The sequence below is a fragment of the Labeo rohita genome, chromosome 12 (assembly GCF_022985175.1).
Source record: "Labeo rohita strain BAU-BD-2019 chromosome 12, IGBB_LRoh.1.0, whole genome shotgun sequence".
NCBI classification, from domain to species: Eukaryota; Metazoa; Chordata; class Actinopteri; order Cypriniformes; family Cyprinidae; genus Labeo; species Labeo rohita.
Window position 1 is genome coordinate 15,074,836 of NC_066880.1, and position 20,638 is coordinate 15,095,473.

The window sequence follows — 20,638 nt, forward strand, 5'->3', positions numbered from 1 at the left end:
TATTATGTGGTGTTTTTTTTGTAAGCTGTGTACATTTTGGGCCTTTTTTTTTTTTTAGAAAAGTCTATGGAACGCAAAAACTTTAAAGCTCAATATCTCAAAAGTGCTCAGAATGCAGATAGAACCTTTTCCCAATATTTCTATTTTCTTTGCACCCTCAGATTCCAGATTTTCAAATAGTTGTATCTTCGCCAAATATACATCAATGGAAAGCTTATTTATTCAGCTTTCAGATGTATACATTTCAAAAAACAGACCCTTATGACTGGTTTTGTGGTCCAGGGTCACATATATAAAATAAATGTAGGTATAAAGGAAAAACTAAAAATATACATAGACGTAATATGCTGCCGAAAGCGACAAAAATGCTCTAGAAATTTCAAATGTGTACAAAATATAAATAATTTAAATAGGGCTGTTTTACGATTAATCACGATTAGTTTGCCTACACTGTAAAAAAAAAAAAAAACACAATTTGTTGAGTCAGCTTAAAATAATTTGTTACCCTGCTGCCTTAAAATTTTAAGTTCAGTCAACTAAAATAAGTTTATTCAACTTGAAATGTTAAGTTGTACTAAGTAACAACTTAGATATTTGTTTTTGCTAAACTTAACAGATGGGTAAGTAACCCAGCTGCCTTAAAATTTTAAGTTGATTCAACTCAAATATCTAAGTTGTCACTTAGTATAATTTAACATTTCAAGTTGAATAAACTTTTTTTGAGTTGACTGAACTTAAAATTTTAAGGCAGCCAGGTTACAAATTATTTTAAGTTGACTAAACAAATTGTTTTTTACAGTGTAGTATATGTGTGTGTGCTGCATATAATTATTATCTATATATAAACACAAACACATGTATGTATATTACTAAGAAATATTTACAAGTATATGTATTTATTATAATTTTTATATAATTTATATTATGTATAAAAAAATATTTTGTACATAAATTACATATTTCTCTTAATGATTAATTGCGATTAATCATTTGACAGCCCTAAATTTAAATAAAAAAATAAATACAAGAATATAATAAAAATGTGAGGCTTTTATTGTCCCTTCCCTTTCTAATAAAACTAATTTCTGACACTGGTATTGACTGTGTCCTATGCTCTTTTTTTGTAACCCTCCGTGTCTGAGGGATTTAATATATTAGGAATTATGGTTACTGAAAAAAAGGGTACTGCTGGGTGAAATTATAATTCAAACTGGAAGAAACAGGCGGTCTTTCTGTTTATTAACAGAGCACAGCAGGTTAAAACATTAACTTTCATATCACGGAATAATAAATAACCACAACATAAAACTACAACCCTAAACTAATACTCCTCACATTTCATTCTGTCGTATGAAGCAGTTTTTATAGAAAATAATTTAAAGGTCATCAAAATCCGAGCAGGCGAACCATTTCGAAGGTGCAACTGTAAATGTCAGAGACCCAAGGTGAAAATATGGATCCCCGAAGTGCAAACCTCTAACCAGCCAAAATGCCGCTCTCAACCTATAGCCTGATTTAGCCATGAGCGTATAGTGACCCCACTAGATTCTAAATATACATCTTTCATCCTGCTGACACTCAGACCATATTAACAACCCATGAGCTGATGTGACAGCACTCTCTTAGTTGAACACACTGTCACCCTGGGGGAGGCAGAGTCCCTAATTGGCAACGGCTTGTTCTTCGTGTCAGAAGAGGAACAACGCTCATAAACACACACACACGCACCAATGACAGGAGTAGCTATGGCTGACACAGATAATTAATGAGGATACAAAAAGAGAGAGATGAGACTGCACAATAGCAGGCTGTTCAAACACGTAAAGCCCCTGCTTCTGTTTCTCCACGGGAGCTTAAATAAAACATCTCCTTTAGCTCAGAATCCCTGATTCTGTCTTTTTGTCATACGTTCAGACAATTAGAAGCCGTGTCCTTGAGCACAACAACGCTCGCGTGGAAAAAGATGCAACAAGACAGATATCGCCACAAAAAGCTCATACATTTTGAAGGTTGAATTGACTTAAAAATCTACAAACGCCCACATGTGCTAGAAAAACAAAATGGCCACCATCCACGGCCTGTTTCTGATGCCTAAATTTACCAGAAAAAGACAGGCCTTCTTTTCACTTCCTAAATGGGGCGGAAAATGAATGACTTGACGAAACAAACCGAAACAAATAAAAATTATGATTTTTAGAAAGGATAACAGAAGAAAAACAGAACAGAACAAGAAAAGGCATTACCGTAGAAGCTTTTGCTAGGAAAAAAACAAAATGGCTGCGATCAATGACGTTTTTGATGTTCAAACGCTGAGATTTATCAGTGCTTTTGAAGAAACTCTCATCAAGACTGCATTTATTTGATCAAGAATACAGTAAAAACTTATGAAATGTTATTACAATTTAAAATAACTGTTTTCTGCTTGGATACATTTTTCAAAATGTGGTGCTACTCCTGTCTTTATTATCACATGTTCCTTCAGAAATCAATCCAATATTTCTTATTATTATTAATGCTGAAAACTGTTGCTGCTTAATATTTTTTGTTGAAACCATGATATTTTTTTTTTTCAGTGGGCCTATTCTTTGATTAAGCATTTACATGAAATGTTTTTTAACATCATAAATGCCTTTACAGTCACTTTTGATCAACTGAATGCATCCTTGCTGGATAAAAGTATTAATTTCTTTCAAAAATAAATGAATAAAAATGAAAATATTCTACCGACCCCATGGCCACTCTGTTTCTGAAGCACACACGTATCAATCAGACCATCAAAGTTTTTCTCTTTCAGTTCCTCAGTGGAAAAAAACGCAATAAACACAACAAACCCTGGTGAAAAAACAGCATATGTTTTGATGTTGGTTTAAGCTGGTCCTTTGCTGGTTTTTGCTGGTCATGTTGCTGGTCAAGGACCAGCATAAACCAGCAAAGGACCAGAATAAACCAGCAAAGGACCAGCTTAAACCAGCATCAAAACATACCTACCAGCATATGCTGTTTTTTTCAGCAGGGAAATGAATGACATAAGGGTTTATAATAGTTCTGAAAAACACCTTACTCAATTTGCTTCTTGGGTGACTTGTAAATTGAAATAACAGAATGTAAACAAGCAACACGCCGCAGAGTCAGGTTTGTTTTCTGCGTGTTGTGTTAAAAGGTAAACTCTCAGCAGGGGACTACTGTGCGAAACTTTTCCATTTCTGAATTGTTTATAAGACCTTGTACCCGACTGTATCGGCAGGTGACAAACCACTCTTCAGAAATATCCGAGCTTGCGTCTTCACTATCGATGCGGAATTGATTCCTGTGGTTTTCATGGGACCATTCACACCTTTTCCAACTTCCTCTGTGTTCGTATGTAGTTGTGTATAATTATCTCCCAAGACTCCTTACTGTGTGGGTAGATGCCCAACTGTGAGGGAGATGTGGAGGATCCTGACAGCTCCCGGCAACTTTGTGTTTCGCACATCGTCAAGCTAGAGCTGTTTTGCTTCTTCAATGCCAAAACACCCAGCGCAATCAGCAAGGCTCTGCGCTTCGTGGAGGTGAGCGCTTGATGGCTCGGGCCCATTTCAACTGTTCCCACTGCAACCGTTTCCCTCCAAGGAATAGACGCAGGTGAGAATGTTCTGGTAACTTTATTTAACGTCACCAGAATGTAATCCCATCGGGGTAAAAGCACATACATTCAGTACACAAATGATGCTGCGCAGACCACTGAGTTGTTGAGAGGACAGAGCATCTCCTCGAACCCCTGGGACTTCTGATGGCTTGCTTTTGGAGACAAAATTGGGTCTTCATTAGGAAGAAACAAATCATTTAAAGAGCCAATCATGTGGGATAAAAGGTTCCGGGTCCGATGCCCAGTGGTTCAAACAAAGTCAGCCCTCCTGCCCAGATCTGAACGTCACCACAGAAAACTGGGATACAGAGGCTGTGATGGAACAGGGGGCATCATGATGTGACCATCTGCTCCATCACTCAGAAATTAGGGCAGGTTAAAGCTGAGACTGTGGGACCTGAATAAGTAAACGGCCTTTTAATACTATCCTCAAAGGACAATCTCACAATGTGTCAGACTTATACAGTCAACCACACCATGTAAGGATCAGTAAATGCAGACGAACAAACAAAACACAAACAGCGGTGTGGCTCGCTCAGGCTTGGAGGGCTAGCATCGCTTTTCACCCTGTCCGCCCGTTCTATCTGCATCACAAATGAAACAGGAGCATCGCCACTGCATATTTATGAACACGGCCGCTTCAGTAAATGGCAACGCTGCTGCATATTTATAGAGTAGGTTGTTTCAGAGAAATGAGGTCCTTTTGAATTCACATGAATCTCTTGATTCTGGTAAAGGATGTTCTGAATGCATCGAAATGCCTTCCACTTGTCATCGGTAAACACGTTTCTGTGGAGATCGAGTGCAAGGTGTTATTAAATAATCAGACTGGAGTTTGTTCATGAGATTTTCTGTTAGGGGACATGTTGATGCGCAAAGGATGCGCTTTTGCATTTCACCTGTTCTGTTTTTGGAAAATATACTTAAACTTTTGATATGAAGTTTAGCAATCAATATCAGTTTTAAAAATACAGGCCAATCAGATCATCCCGGGCTGGGTTAAAAGTATCTTAAATTTATTAACGCGCCTGTAAATACCCATCGTCTGTTCATGTTATGCTCTAGCCATTTTTAATCAAGAATTCATCCTGTGCGAATTTCTACATGTGCATCTCTGTGTAAGTACATTTACATTCACAGTTATAATTGAGCTAGAGCAGGTTATTGCGTAGTCGAGCTACAGTCTTTATCTGTCTAAGCATACATGACACAATGCGTAATCAAATATTTGAAGGATTAAATATACACTGTGAGTCACCTCTGTCTCTCAGAGCAAGAGCAGATTGCTGAGGCCAATTGTAGACTGTTTCCTGCGTGTAAGTTGCTGTTCAAAAGCATGGGGTCAAGTAAGATTAAAAAAGAATGCTTTTATTCAGCAAGGATGCATTAAAGTGATCAAAAAGACATTCATGTTTTAAAAAATCAAATTTGAAATATAGTTATTTAAACATTTCTTTTCATTAAAGAATTCTCAAAAAAGTATCAGAGTTTCCACGAAAACATTAAGCTGTTCAATGGGCTTTGAGTATTGAATACTGAATACGAGGAAATGTTTCTTGAGTTTCAAATCAGCATATTAGAATGATTTAATAATGGCTGCTGAAAATTCAGCTTTGCCATCACAGGAATAAATTACATATTAAATATATTAAAACAGATTGTTATAACATTTCACTTGTTTTACTACATTTTTGATCAAATAAATGCAGACTTGGTGAGCATAAGATTGCATTATGCACATTTTCACAGACACCAAAAATGAACTGAAATTGAGTGCATGTGACTGCTTTGTAGCTATGAATGCAGCTTGTCTGATTATATGATATGAGCCAAGTGAGAAAAGCCAAGACAGATTGTGTGACATCAACAGATTTTACGATATACATCATTGACTGGACAGTCTGTGTCCGGTCTGACATCCTTATTTGAGGATGAGCATGTCACACTAAGAGATTCAAAACTGCTGAATATTCCCTGCGACGACAGAAATAGAAAAGAAATATTTTATGGTCTTTAAAACTGTCTCAGACAGCAAAATCGTGGCGAAAAATCTTCTAACGTGCACCCTAATTTGTCACCGGCCTGTTTGTGAGACTACTGTGTCTGAGAGTGTGTTGTGCTCCCATTATGCAAAGGGGAGTAGACGAAAGGATGTGGCAAAGCCCCTCGAGGAAGCTCAGGTGCTTTGTTATCTTTGGCATTCAGGTTAACACAGATGACTGCCTTATTGTCAAATTAGCCAATATACTGAGCTCAGGGTCGCAATGAAATAACACAACAATAACACGCTCACAAAAACCTGTGAAGACAAGCAAAATATACTTAGTGAGGCCGAGAGACAAAGCGCAGTAAAATCCTTGAAATGTCTGGATGCTCTTGATTGGATAAGAAACTCGCTTTTGTGAATTAACAAATTTGCTTTTGTTACTATGCAGCAGTACAAAGCTATTATTTCTAAAGGCCAAATTTGGATGCAGATCCATATTAGTTTGATGATGAGAAAGCTGATCATTACGCTCATTCTTTGAATGTGAATGAGCAATGGCAGTTTGGGGACATAACATTCTATGATGAGTCACTCAAAGAGATACGTACCGGAAACAAGCAAACACAAAAACAAACAAAGGCTCCTTTGAAAGAGCCTTTAGAGACTGCCATTAATTACCCTGAGGCTTTTGGAGAATCAATGCCAGGGAAGGCTGGAGCTCTCAAATTAAAAAAACAGAAGGAAAAAATAGATTGGCAAAGCCTGCAGAGATGGAGAACACCTATCTGTCTGATCACATCTCTTTTTTTTTCTTCCAGTACCTTCCTAAACATGAAGCCCGTCTACTTGCCATTAAAAGGATTCGGTAGAAATCTGCCATAATTAACTCCGTACGCTGTTATTTTTGAGCAAATAACAAATGCGAAAAAACAGGTAAATAAATGTGACCCTGGACCACAAAATGTGCATATTTGTAGCGATAGCCAAAAATACATTGTATGGATTAAAATACAATGCCAAAAATCATTAGGACATTAAGTAAACATCATGTTGTATGAAGATATTTGGTAAATCTCCTTTTGTAAATATATCAAAACTTAATTTTTGATTAGTAATATGCATTGCTAAGAACTACATCTGGACAACTTTAAAGGTGACTTTCTCAATATTTTGATTTTTTGGCACCCTCAGATTTCATATATTCAAATTGCTGTATTTCAGCCAAATATTGTCCTATTCTAACAAACCATACATCAATGGAAAGCTTATTTATTCACCTTCAGATGATGTATAAATTCCATAAATATGACTGGTTTTGTGGTCCAAGGTCACAAATGTATACAGTACACTATAAAAATGTTATGCCATAAACAGTTTAATATGGCATGCATAATTATCTTAATAAACAATTATTAAGCAATGTGTTAAGAAAAAAAAAAAGACCAGATCATTGAGTCAGTAAACTCAATCAGTGCACAACTGGCTCTTTTAAAGCAGTTTGATTCGTTAATGAATCACATTTGATTCAATGATCCAGTCATGGCTGTTCTCCACTTAACAGCTCACTGGAGAGGAAGACTGTCAGTGAATCATTTAATTTAAATATAATATTGTATAATAATATTGACTTTAGAAGAGCTGAAATAAAACACGCACCATATGGACTACTTTTTTTTTTTTTTGGAGTGTAACAGCTGTGCTCTATGTATGTCGCTGTATGGAAAAGACCTGGTGATGATTCTAATATCTAATCTTTTTGTTTGGAAAAAATAACTTCATATAGATATGTAACAACACAACGGTGAGTAAAAAAGACACAAATCTCAAAAGCACTTCCTCATGGTCTTTCTTTCTGCAGTGACCATGCAGGAAGCAACAAAAAGACGAGGGAAGGAAAATAAGAGGCAGTCATTGGCTGTCAAGCTCGGGGCTGAGGAGGGATTTGAGAAGAGGCTCTCTGAGGAAATGATCTTTGCGAGGGTTATTGGAAACGGCGTGAGCTGGAGTGTGATCTGTGAGTGAGAAACTTAATCGCCTCCCCTCTCATTCCAGTCAGCTCCATTTCTCACATTCCTAGAAAATGGCTGCCAGGGAGCCCGAAGGCTCCTGCAGCCCACAGGCGAAAACTAGCCGTACCTGACAGCTCGCTCGCACTTTGGAAACACCGCTCAAAGCTCTGCTGGCCGCAAAACAGAGGCCTCCTAACCGCAATGTTTTACACTTCTGAAAGCATACACGCGCACGCACATACATACAAATGAACAGTACACACACACAGAGGGCGCTTTGGTTCAGTATCATAGAGGCAGAGAGAAGAGGAAGAGAGGGGATAAGTCACTTACTGGTAGTACAGTTTATCCTGATACAGTCTAGATGGGGGAGAACAGACAAGATGTAAATTCAGCCTTCAAGGTTATGACTGCAGACATCCATTACAACACATCGCCCACAAACTGGGGACGGACACGCAAACCAGGTGGAGCGGACAGCCGCTGTTTCGCTGACCAGATAGGCGCTCTTTCTTTTCTACCTCCTGCGTGCTGATAATGAACCCCAGGTGGAGCAGATACGGACTCGCTGTCTGCGCTAATGAATATTCATGCCTGCACTGTGCCATAATATATTTAGAATTAGGGAAATTTGGCATGTATTGAAATGTGATTATACCCAGTTCCATACTAGTCTCGGGACTACTGAATATTCAGAGGTAATTGATTAATTTGCTCTCTGCTTTTGCTCAGAACGTGGCGCATGAAGCAGAAAAGAGAGAGAATCTTGCCAGCGAAACAGCCTGTCCTCGCCAGTGGCGCTGCTGATGCTCTCATATGCACGTCTTTTAAAACCATTTCCTTTTAATGAGCAAAAACAGAAGAATTAAGGAACTGAAGAATTTGGAAATGGGAAAAAGGCCGCAAGATAGGAGGGAGAGGAAAAACTTGTGTTTATGGACATGTCGCAGCAGAGCACCAGAGCGTGTCCACGGTAAGCCTTAGCCTCCTGGGAGAAGAGCTGAATTCAGAATGCTCCTGTAGATAAAAAACACTCCAAAAACTCACAGCCCTTGACTTGAGGTTCACTTTTCCTCCTTGCATGTGAGAAGAACCCCATGTGCATGAATAAACATAGGAATAATACTTTTTAGAGTAGGCTCTCACAGTGAAGCTTCAAGGAAAGCCAGTATGGTTTGGTTTGTGTGTGTGTGTGCATGAAAAAGAGTACATATCTTTCAGTAATTTCCAAAGACAGTATACTGACACGATCGTTATTAATGCTACTAATACCGCTTTTAAATACATTCTCTTCAGGGCTCAACAATAAGGTTTTTCTCTAGTTGTTTATACTTGCCCTGCACAAAGGTGGGAAGTTGAGGGAATGTCCCCCCTAAATATACAATTAAAAAACCACTTATATATACATAAATAGTTGTGTAAGTAGTAAAACAAAACAAATGGGACAAAATGCATGTTTTAAGTTTAGAATCGTTTTGAGTCACTCCCTCCCTTGCCTTACAGTCCTTTGGTCCACTGCCTGCTTTCCCGCTTAACCTCACCTACACACACAAGTCCGGTGGGAGAGAATAAAGTTCTTCAGTAGTTGTGGAACTCCAGTAAGTAGGCTATTTTATTCACTTTATACATTGGATGAAGTGCTTCTTTTCTCTTTAATACAGATGATGCTGAGTCATTAATAAATATTCATAACCAGTGATGGGAATAACGAAGTTACTTTTTTCAGTAGCGAGTAATCAGACGAATTACTGTTTCCTCCCTTACAACGCCATTACTGTTACTGACAATAAAATGCGACTTTAATTTCTTATAATATTATTTTATTTTTCAGTCCATCTGAATGCATGCACAGCATAAGTGTATTTGACAAACTGTAAACTCCAGTGTGAAGGCACACGACTAGCTGTCGCTTTGTCTCACACACACGCAAGAAAGATACAGAGCGAGAGTGTGTTATATACCATGCAAATTTGCTGTATTTTCCTGTCAAAATAACTTTGGAATTTTTCAGCTTTTAAGAACCGCTGGTTTCTCCAGCAGTAGGTGGGACTAATCCACAAACGGCAAATCTCATTGACTGGTGCTCACCTATTATCATCCCTGTTTTGATTTCAGCAAATCAGTTCGAGCGAACGCAGACAACGTGATTAATATTCATAAACCCGACAGCTCATTAAACCTTAGTGCATTTTATATTGCTATTAGTAGTAGAATTTGTAGTAGTTTTGTTACCTTATCAGTATTATTTGTAGTTTTTATCAGTATTATTTTTCCTTTTTTTTACAGAAACACTAAATGACAAACAATATCTTAAGCACCACCACCAGTCCTACATTCAGTCAACATGACAAAAATGCATTCATTAATGGTTATTCTAATTACTTAAGTTTAAATTACTGAAGTTTTTACTGCCAAGGTGTCCGTAGTATAATAATATTTACAATAATTTATTGAATTTGATAACATTAAAATAGTGTAGATTAGTGTACAATGTTTTATAATAATAATTTATTCTATTTAGTGTCCATTTCATTCAACATATTTAATATTGGGGAAATCCAAGTTGTCTGACATATCTGAACCTTTTTTTTTTTTTTTTTTTTTTTTTTTTTTTTAAAGTAACAAAATAGCTACTTTCCCTGGTAATTAGTTACTTTTATAATGATGCAACTCAGTTACTATTTGTGAGAAGTAACTACTGTAGTAACTATTACTTTTAACATGTCCAACACTGGTCATAACAAAAAAAAAAAAGATGATAACTGATGTATTTTTCCATGAGTCTGCTATGTTAAAAATTATTATGTTAGCTTGTTTGGTAGCTGGTAGTTTGTTGGATAGTAACTTAAGTCACCCACTACAACTAAAATTGCAATAAACCTATGTGTGAACTGATATAAGGCTAATACTGTAATTCTACCGTAGTGTTGGGTTTTGCTCAATATGATGTTAAGTGGCAGATGAGTCGGTTTGCTGCAGTTGAATATCTAAGTAAGAGACGTCCTTTGTCCCAGACGAAACCTACAATACTATGTGGATGATGCAAGATAATTGAAAAATTATAATACGGTGAACCTAAGAAACAAACTCATATTTAAACAACTATTGCTTTGTGGTTGGCCAGATAAATTGACAGAGAAAAGAAAAACGGACATAAGATAATTTTTCCACACCAAGTAATATCTGTAATATACAGATTTTGGAAGTGAAAAAGAATGTATAATTTGCAGTGAAAAACTTATATGTTACATGAAAGGCTTGCATGTTACATCTAATGTTGTTAAATTATTTGTTTATTGCATTATTTCAGTTTCATGTGTTTTAACATGATGGTGTTTAGCATTTGTGTAAATGATGCAATGCACCTTTTATATATGTTGGTATTTTCCTTCTCAGCTTGTGATGAGCTTTGGTTCATCACGTGACATTCTCATTACCACCTGATTTTGGTGGTTATCAGTGTATTACAAAGGCACTAAACAGATTTAATTTCTTCAATAAGTTGGTATATTAACATTATCAGTTAATGATACAGTCTTTTCATGTAAATTTAAGTTCAATCTACAAAACATAAAATGTTGCTACTGTATATTTTATGGTAAAATTCATAGATTTTCATAAGTGATTATTGCAATTTTAGTGCTAGCCAACTAGATATCATTACGTTAGTGACAAATCAGAAGAATTTGTCACAACCATGTTAACTACATAAACGGTTAAGTTTGCAAGGCATAAAAATCAAAAGTACAAGATCAATGAATGTAAAACTGGCCTGTCAAATGGCCTAAAACTCTCCCACACTTCCCGTTTTTATTGTTGAGCCCTGATATCACTTAGGATTCAAGATGTTAACTGCTTTTCCAAACCCCTATGTTCCCATTGGATTTTGCCTTAACACTAAAACCTAAATCTTAAAAAAAAAAAAAGAAAAAAACTCAAGGTGAACTGTCTTTAAAACACTAAAAAGTACAGTACCACTGAGACTCCTTACCGAACAGCACAATACAACTGCTTTTGTTCTGGCTGGTACTGTATAATATAAAACCTTGCTTGAATCCTGGGAGAAGGCCCCCCCTTTTCCATTACTATCTTTTGCAAAGCGTACTTCTAGAATGGAGAATCGATATTTCTCGTGCACAGCCCGGGCTGTCCCATGCTTCAGTGTGTGCTATGATGGAGTGGAGGGCCGAGAGGAATTCAGAGCATTACACAAATCCAGCTCTATCTTTTTCCCATGAGGCTGCAGCCCGTCGCGTGTCGTCAACCACAGTGAAAATCGTGGCCGCTAACAGCCAGAGAGCAACGTGTGTCCACCCTAACAGGGAGTGCAGTACCCTCCGGGACAGAAGAAATGATTGGTTGTTTGTGTGGGTGCGTGTCTGTTTGCGTATGCGGAGGAGTGCAGGTTTGAGCCTGCTGGGACTCCTGGAAGGTTCTAGACATGCTATATGCAAGTGGACATGTTAAATGGCACAGTGTATGTCACACCGCCAGATGGGAATGGCTGACATTCATTTTAGCGAGGGAATGTTTGGTTCTGCACATTTCAGCAGAGGAACTTTTTTAGCATGAGAAATACCTGACATGATGTGGGAGGACAGTTAAACGACTGATGCTCAAATTTACTTAGTGTGAACTAGCTTGAACTGGTGAATAGCAGAGGTGGTGTTTCATGAGTGGAGCAAGACTGTATAATATTAAGCTGTGCAAACCAGGGAGGAAAGTGTAGTGGCTTCTGGGGAAATGTAAATGAAACGTACTGGGCGGAACAATGCCTTGTCAGTACTCCTGACACGTGTAACGCTCTAGCAAGGAGTCTATAGTATGCAGGTGGAGGACTATTGTGTATCAGTACAAGGCAGGGACTGTGCACTCTCTGGTAGGGAAAGTCTACAGCGTGCTCATCTGGGAGTAAGCGCTTGGCCGCAGGCTCTGGCCGTTGAAGGTTCTACATCCTTCTCTTCAACACACAAGGATTTTCAAATGTTTTGTGTCTGTGTGTGTGTGTGTATATGTGTGATTGTATCCCCTCAATTTAGGAACACCAGGAATGTTCACACTTGTAAAAAAAATATATATAAATGTAACATATTAACAAATCTATAATATAATATAATATAATATAATATAATATAATATAATATAATATAATATAAATATAATCAGGGGCGGACATAAGTGGTGTGCATGCACAAAAAAAAAAAATGAAAAACTGTTCATGCACAATTATCGTTTTAGGCTAACTGTAATACTGTGTAATTTCCATTCAAAATTAAAGAATAAATATAGGCGAAATTTGCCAGCAACCCACCAAAATTAAAGCTTGCAAATTTTAGGTTTAAAAATGTTGAAAATAAATATAAAGATAAAGAGTAAAAAAAAGAAACAAATGTGTTTTTTAAGTGTACTATAAAATAGTTGTATTTTTATTTAATATTCATTTTTTATTTTAAATTATAATAATATTACTGCATTATATATATATATATAAAAAGTGCAATACTACTACTTCTACTACTATTTTATTAATTATTTAATTTTTTTATATTTATAATACAATGTGCGCACCAAACCAAATCATCAGGTGCTTTCGTGAGAACCAGGCTAATAAACTTATGTGCACCCCTGTATATAACATAACATAACATAATATAATATAATATAATACCGTTCAAAAGTTTGAGGTTGTTTTTTGTTTTTGAAAGAAGTCTCTTATGCTCAACAAGGCTGCATTAATTTGATCAAAATGTATTAAAATAATATCATAAAATATTATCGCAATTTAAAACAACTGTTCTATTTTTATATGCTTCAAAATGCAATTTATTCCTGTGATGGCAAAGCTAAATTTACAGCAGCAGCTTCAGTGTCACATCATTCTTCAGAAATCATTCTAATATGCTGATTTGGTGCTTAAGAAATACTTCCTCTTATTATAAATGTTACAAACAGATGTGCTGCTTAATTTTTTTGTAGTTGTGACACAATATTTAAAAAAAATCTTTGTCTTTACCATCACCTTTGATCAACTGAATGCATCCTAGATGTATAAAAATATTACTGACTTACAAACTTTTGAACGGTAATATAACAAACATAATATAACAGTAAGTCTAGAGTATATATAATTAGCTGTATATATAAACAATAGCCTAACAGTCAAAGATATGTCCCCATAGCCAAGTGAATGTGTAGGTGTTACCTGAATAATAAAAGGGAAAACATTTACATTACATTGTAAAACGCATTAACAGACAACAGATGAAGAAATAATGTACTTATATGCCTGCGAATTGAAAGCAAAGTATTCCATGCTATGTTGTGTGACATTTCAGTATGTTTCCTATTTATGTGTGGTGTTAACTATTAAGGTGAGCGCTCTAATTGGCTGATGTACCTAGATTGACAGTGAGTCGGACCCGGCCTCCGTCCAGCTCCAGTCTCAGAGTGTCTGCTGAGTTCCGGGAGGTGGTTGCCATGAGAACACCATAGGCACGCTGGGAACGGAAGCGCAGCGACACGTCCTCTGCCTCTGTGTGCATCACTACTGGTAACTGGATCTTCATGAACTTACTGCCATCATAACTGAGGATGGTGGCATCTGAGAGAGAGAGAAGAGGTGAGAGAATTTAGGAAACACTAAAAAAGGAGGGTGCTGGGCAGTGACAGCAGCTCTGTGGCTGATCATAAACCGGCGTGTTGATGGCGACAGATGAATGACTGGTTACTAAAATGTTTTACAGCCAGACACTGAAATTCTCTACAGCATTTCACAAAGGTAGCACAGAGCTGCTCAGTCTAAGCAGAAGATAAATGCCATAAAAAAGACTCATTATACAGCACGTTTTATTTGTTCTTTTTATTGCAAAGCAGTATTTATGAAGACACCATATAATGTATTCCTGCTGAGGGGCTTTTGAAGCACCGTTTACCGCCGTCCGTTGCTTTAATCTGTTTATTCGTATCACAATTATTTTATTGAGCAATTCAATTTAGTGGGCCGGATCTCAAGACATCTCATTTGCAATGGGAGATAGTCGAGGTCTCAGAGCGACTGGCGTAATCTCACCAGCTGCTCAATCAGAGACATACAGTCCAGAAAGAGAGGAAGAGACACACGCGCCAACCGACAGGGTGCCGTTGCCTGATCTGCAACCGTTCTGCATATTTTCACCTCATAAAAGTTGATTCCAGGACCGAATCAATCGGAAACAAAACTAGATTCGTAAATCACTTCGTTATATTGTTTGTTTGTAAGTTTGTTTTTCATTTTCACATCTCATGTCACATCGGAAAGGCATTTATTTTCAATAAAACTGATGTAAATAATTGAAAAGTCAATATGAAGTACTGGATAGGGTTAGGGGTAGGTGTAGGGAGGGCTTTACTGTCCCAATACGGTGGTATCCATTTAATAATTTTAATAAAAATGATTATTTACACTCAATACGTTATCAATGCATACTGTTTTAAAATGTACTACAATACTAAGGTGCAGATACTTGACACTATTTGCAATAAGTAGTTTAAATTGCAGAAAATACTGCTATTTTTACAGTGTAAATAAAATTGTTCACTATTTGCACTTAGTGTAAATAGCATCTATCACTAAGAAAATATGCTGTTTATACATGATTAAAACCATAACAATATTAGACCAACCAAAAATAATGGAAGTATAATAACTTAAATCTATTTTTAATAAAAATCTCTAAAAGTTAATGTGGTCTGACTTTATCAAAAATATTTGCAAAAGTGTGAGATAGTGAATAAAAAAAAGAATGCAATGACTATTAATATAATATAATATAATATAATATAATATAATTAGTGCTGTCAAAACGATTAATCGCATCGGAAAATCAAATTTTTTGTTTACATAATATGTGTGTATACTGTGTATATATAAATTATATCAATATAAATATATAGATGGAAATTCATGTAAATAATTTCAAAATATGTACTGTATGTGTGTATGTACTGTACTGTATATATATATATATAATATACACAGTATACACAAATGTGTTATGTAAACACATTTTTATTTTGGATGTGATTAATCACGATTAATCATTTGACAGCACTAAATATAATATAATAATATAATATAGTATCATGATATAATATAATATAATATAATATAATATAATATAATATAATATAATATAATATAATATAATATAATATAATATAATATAATATAATACAATATAATATAATATAATATAATATAATATAATATAATATAATATAATATAATACAATATAATATAATATAATATAATATAATATAATATTTCCCCCTTTTTTATGCTCACCAAAGCTGGACTTCTTTGAGCAAAATTCCATAAAAATACAAATATATTTGAAATTGATGGGTATAAATTTTATTAGCTAAACAAAATCTGACGCTTGCATCAGCTTGTGGCGGAATAAAGACCCTGAAATTATTTGTAATAATATAATATAATATAATATAATATAATATAATAATGGGAAGTGTGTTGTGCATTTTTTTTTCTTATGCTCACCAAAGCTGCATTTATTTGATCAAAATTCCTTAAATTAGCACAAATTTGCATTTATTTGGTGAATCTGAGTATGAATTTTATTAGCTAAATAATACTTGAGTTTGTTTACTTATTTGAATATGCATTTATTTGAATATTTTAATCAAAATCAGTTATCATGTAAACTATTACAATTAATTTAAAACTACAGTTTTCTATTTTAATATATTTAAAGAAAAATGGAATCAGATTACTACCAAGTAAGCTGTATATCAACTGTCATGTTACTTTTGCTAAGACTTTTAGTTGCTCTCTCTTTTCTAAAATAAATAAATAAATAAAATCTTGAGCAAACAGCTCTCTAAATCAGAAGCTATGTTATTTTACTCAAGGTAATGTTTCCTTGAACTGTGTAACATCGCATGAGAACCACAGTAACGATACAATTATAGGCTATTATTTACAAACATTGTGTAAAATGGTACTTGTCAACAGTATTGTGTAAAATCGCAGTTGTACTGTAGGTATATCTTTGTTCTGCTCTCAGGGCAGAAAAAAGGACCAAATCTGAGGGAAGTTTGCATGTCGCTAGCACAATTTTGGTGGAAAAGTGATACAGAACCACAGAAGTGCTGAGTATGAGATTTTTGTTAGAAAATATAGAGAAAGAAAGCAGAAAAAAAATCCAAATAGGTCCGATGAGATGCTTGGTACTGTGTATATGCCTAGATAATTTAGCACGATAATGGAGGCTGGACACATCTGCCTCTGTGCAAAGACCGGCCTCTCAGCCAGAGGACAACATCTGGCATGGAACCAGTACAGAGACATCACTCGCTTGTGAGGGAGCTCTGGAGATGACGAGGCTGCAGGCTATCACCAATTAGGCTGCCCTCTTCTTCACACACACAGACACACGCTCTTCCTGTAATTTTGGTGCCTGTCTCGTCTCAGCATCCTCTGTTTCTGTTACACCATTGCCGAGCCCGAGAGCACAACAGAGAGAGCGAGACAGCTGAAAACAAGACGAAGACAGGAACACAACTACGGCAGCATGCATACTAATCAGCAGAGTGATGTACATTCACCCCCTGAGGAAGGGAGAGTGCATGAGACAATGTAGCCATTGAAAAAGGTACTGTAGTCATGTTGTCTCAACTCTTGCAAAACACTGATTTACCCAACAAGCTCCACCTTACAGCAGCTTGTCACTGCAACTGTAGTCAATTTTTGAGGCCTGTGCATTATGTTAGCTTTATGTTTCATAGCTTCTCTGCCATTTTTATCTAACATGCACTACTGTTCAAAAAGTTTGGCGTCAAAAAATTATGATAATCGAATAATCTGTCGATGATTCCTTTGATTAATCAGATAAAACATTTTCAGTATTTTACTGAAAAACATGCCAATCTGCACCCTGCATAGTACTTTCCACCAAACAATGCACAAACTGCAAGATGTATCTATGTAGGTTATGCTATAAATTATAGATTATATATATATATATATATATATATATATATATATACACACATAATACAGTTTTGAAGCAGAGAAGAAATTGAATCACTACATTAAAATGAAAACAATGAAAAACAGATGAGATAACCGCTACAAAGTCAAATGTACTGCATAAACAAAAAATTCACTTCTCTGATTACTTCTATTTCTTGTAAATGAAGACTTCTTACATTTACGTTGGTAGGAAGTGCTAGTTAGTTACAGTAATTCATAAGAATAGTTGTTACTATGCACATATACCATTACTTTTGTAGCATGTAAAATTTTAACTCTTTAAATTTAAGTCAAACAACAAATATTTTAGCAAAATTAATGTTTTAGTCAGAATTATTGCACTTAATTTCTCTGTTTATTGATTTTTATTTTTATTTTATTTGTTTCATTTTTTATTTAGTTGATTGTAAGTTTAGCTTTTTTAGATTTTAGTTCAATTTTTATTTTTATTTATTTTTATTTTATGATAATAAAGGTGTTGTTGTTGTTTTTTTTAAATAAACTGGCCTGGTAATCTATTAAAATGTAATCTAATAAATTACATGTTGTGCCAATGTATAAATTGGCCTAATTATAATTAATCACATACCAGTGTTATTTTAGTATCATTAATATACTAGTATAGTTTTTTTTTTTAACTTTTATTTTAATTATTATTTAATATTTTAAATTAGATTTTATATTTTCTGTTTTTATTTCAGTTATAGGATTTTTTTTCCTTTTTTTATGTTTTTTTTTTTTTTTCAAATAAATGCTGTTCTTTGCATCAAAGTATTCTGAAAAAAGTACAGTATCATGATTTCCACGAAAATACTAAGCATTGATAATATCATTAGAATTTTACAATATTTTCTGAAGGATCATGTGACACTGAAGACTGGAGTCTTGAGTCTAGGTTAAGACTGGAGTCGGCTGCTGAAAATTCAGCTTTGCTATCACAGGAATAAATTGCATTTCAAAATATATTAAAATCAAAATATTGTGACAATATTACTAGTTTTACTTGTACCAATTTGATCAAATAAATGCAGGTTTAGCAAGCCTAAGTGACTTCTTTTTAGAAACATTAAAAAAATCTTGCAGACCCCAAACTGTTGAACGATAAATTCCTGGTCTTACAGGGCAACATTCACTGTACGCTATTTGAAACATTAAAAAAATAAATAAATGTATCAAAAAAGCTACTTGCCAAATAGATGTTAAGGTACTGTTTTAATTACCAATAACTGAAGACTTGCTAAAATCATTAGCACAGAAATGTAATGTTAGTGAACATTTTTATAATAAATGTAAATGGTAAAAAGCTACAGAATTATATGACCTCCAAGTTCCACAATCAAATTTTCAGCTTTCATTTGTCTTTGGCTCTTTTCAGGTATTTAACTCAATCAATTCTCAAATGATAAAATCAAGTCCCATCCTACGGTACATTACAGAAGTTAAATCTAAAAACGGAGGGTTCTCAAACACCACATCACGTGGACTTTAACAACCATTAGGATGCACCACAAAGCAGATGGCCACCTACTCGGAGCTGGAGCTCCCACTGTAGCCTTTAACCCTAAACCCCAATCTTTAGCCCTCCCCACCGAGACCTGCTCCAGAGAAGAGGCAACCTCAAAACAATGACAGCTTGACAAACGAGCCCCCCTCTCGTCTCCAGTGCAGTAGTCTCACGCCAGGGGAGAGGATAATGAAAAGAGAGGTATGGCCAGTGGTTCAGAAAGACCCTCATTGCCTCCTCAAACAGCGCTATGCAGTCACACAGCGGGAGAGCGCAGCAGTATGGCATCTGCACCGCTCGACAGCCCACACATCACATCCAATCTGGACAAGATGGAAGCGACGCTCCCTGTGCCTCGCAGAGGTCTGCAGAGGTTTCAAATGAAGAAACATGCTAGGAAAACAGCATGGAGATGGAACAGAGGGAGGACGGGAAATGACAGAATCGCGGGAATGATCGACGGAGCTCAGCTGTCCACAAATTTAGATGATAGAAAAGGATATTTCTTCAACTATATAGGCACTCCTGGGTCCTGTGGACCTAAAATAACTGTCTTTGACTAGTGATATATCTACTAAACAATTCCCAACAGTTTAGGACAGAAATATTATGAAATATCTGCCAATTTTCTGAAATGTAACAAAAAAGGAAAAAAAGTCGAAATCTTAGTATTATAGTGCCCACAGCTGTAGAAACGCCCATGACGATTTCGTTTAATCTTTTTGAATGACACAGATCTCTCAATTAGAAGCCAATCTTGTCACAACAAGCACTGAGCAGTCACGAAAGCTCCTCAAACTGCCGCTCTCCTGGTCTGTAATGAGAGAGACGGAACTGGAGGACCGCAGGTAGAAAGGAGTGTACATGGCTGGTCACTCTCTCCATCTGCCCCTCCATCTGTTGCTACTTTCATTTAGTGCTCTGTGCCGTCCAGCTCCTCTGATTTGCAGGATCAGCCGAACACATGCAAATGGAGACACTCACAGTTACGCAGGAATATATACCTCATCCGTCTCTGTACAGTATGTCCCTTTCCATTGAGCTCCCACATAAACTCACATGAAGCACTACTTTATCTCAGACAATACATACTTTAATAAATACTGGTAATTTATTCAAATTGAATAGAATAAATGATGTGATATGCCAATCAATTAATCATCCTAACTATAATTCATCACAGTTTTGTTTTAGTGTTATTAACATAAGCTACTACTGTAATTTGTAGCATTTTTAATTAACATTTAATTCATATTTCGAATGTTTTATTATTTATTTTGATTTTAGTTGTAGGAATTTTGTTGTGTTTTTTTTTTTTTTTTGTATATATGCACACTACCAGTCAAAAGTTTTTTAATGTCTCTTCTGCTCACCAAGCCTGCATTTATTTGATCCAAAGCACAGCAAAAACAGTAAAATTCTGAAATATTTTTGCTATTTAAAATAGCTGTTTTCTATTTCAATATGTTTCAAAATGCAATT

At 35.6% G+C, this 20,638-nt stretch overlaps 1 protein-coding gene across 1 annotated transcript in view; it reads right to left on the reverse strand.

Moving 5' to 3' along the window:
• The window catches only part of nrxn1a (neurexin 1a), a 208,953-nt gene that overhangs the window by 78,668 nt on the left and 109,647 nt on the right, over positions 1–20,638 (reverse strand). Inside the window, 2 exon segments of the mRNA XM_051123964.1 lie at positions 7,955–7,981; positions 14,019–14,222. Of these exon segments, the coding sequence (XP_050979921.1) occupies positions 7,955–7,981; positions 14,019–14,222 (231 nt within the window).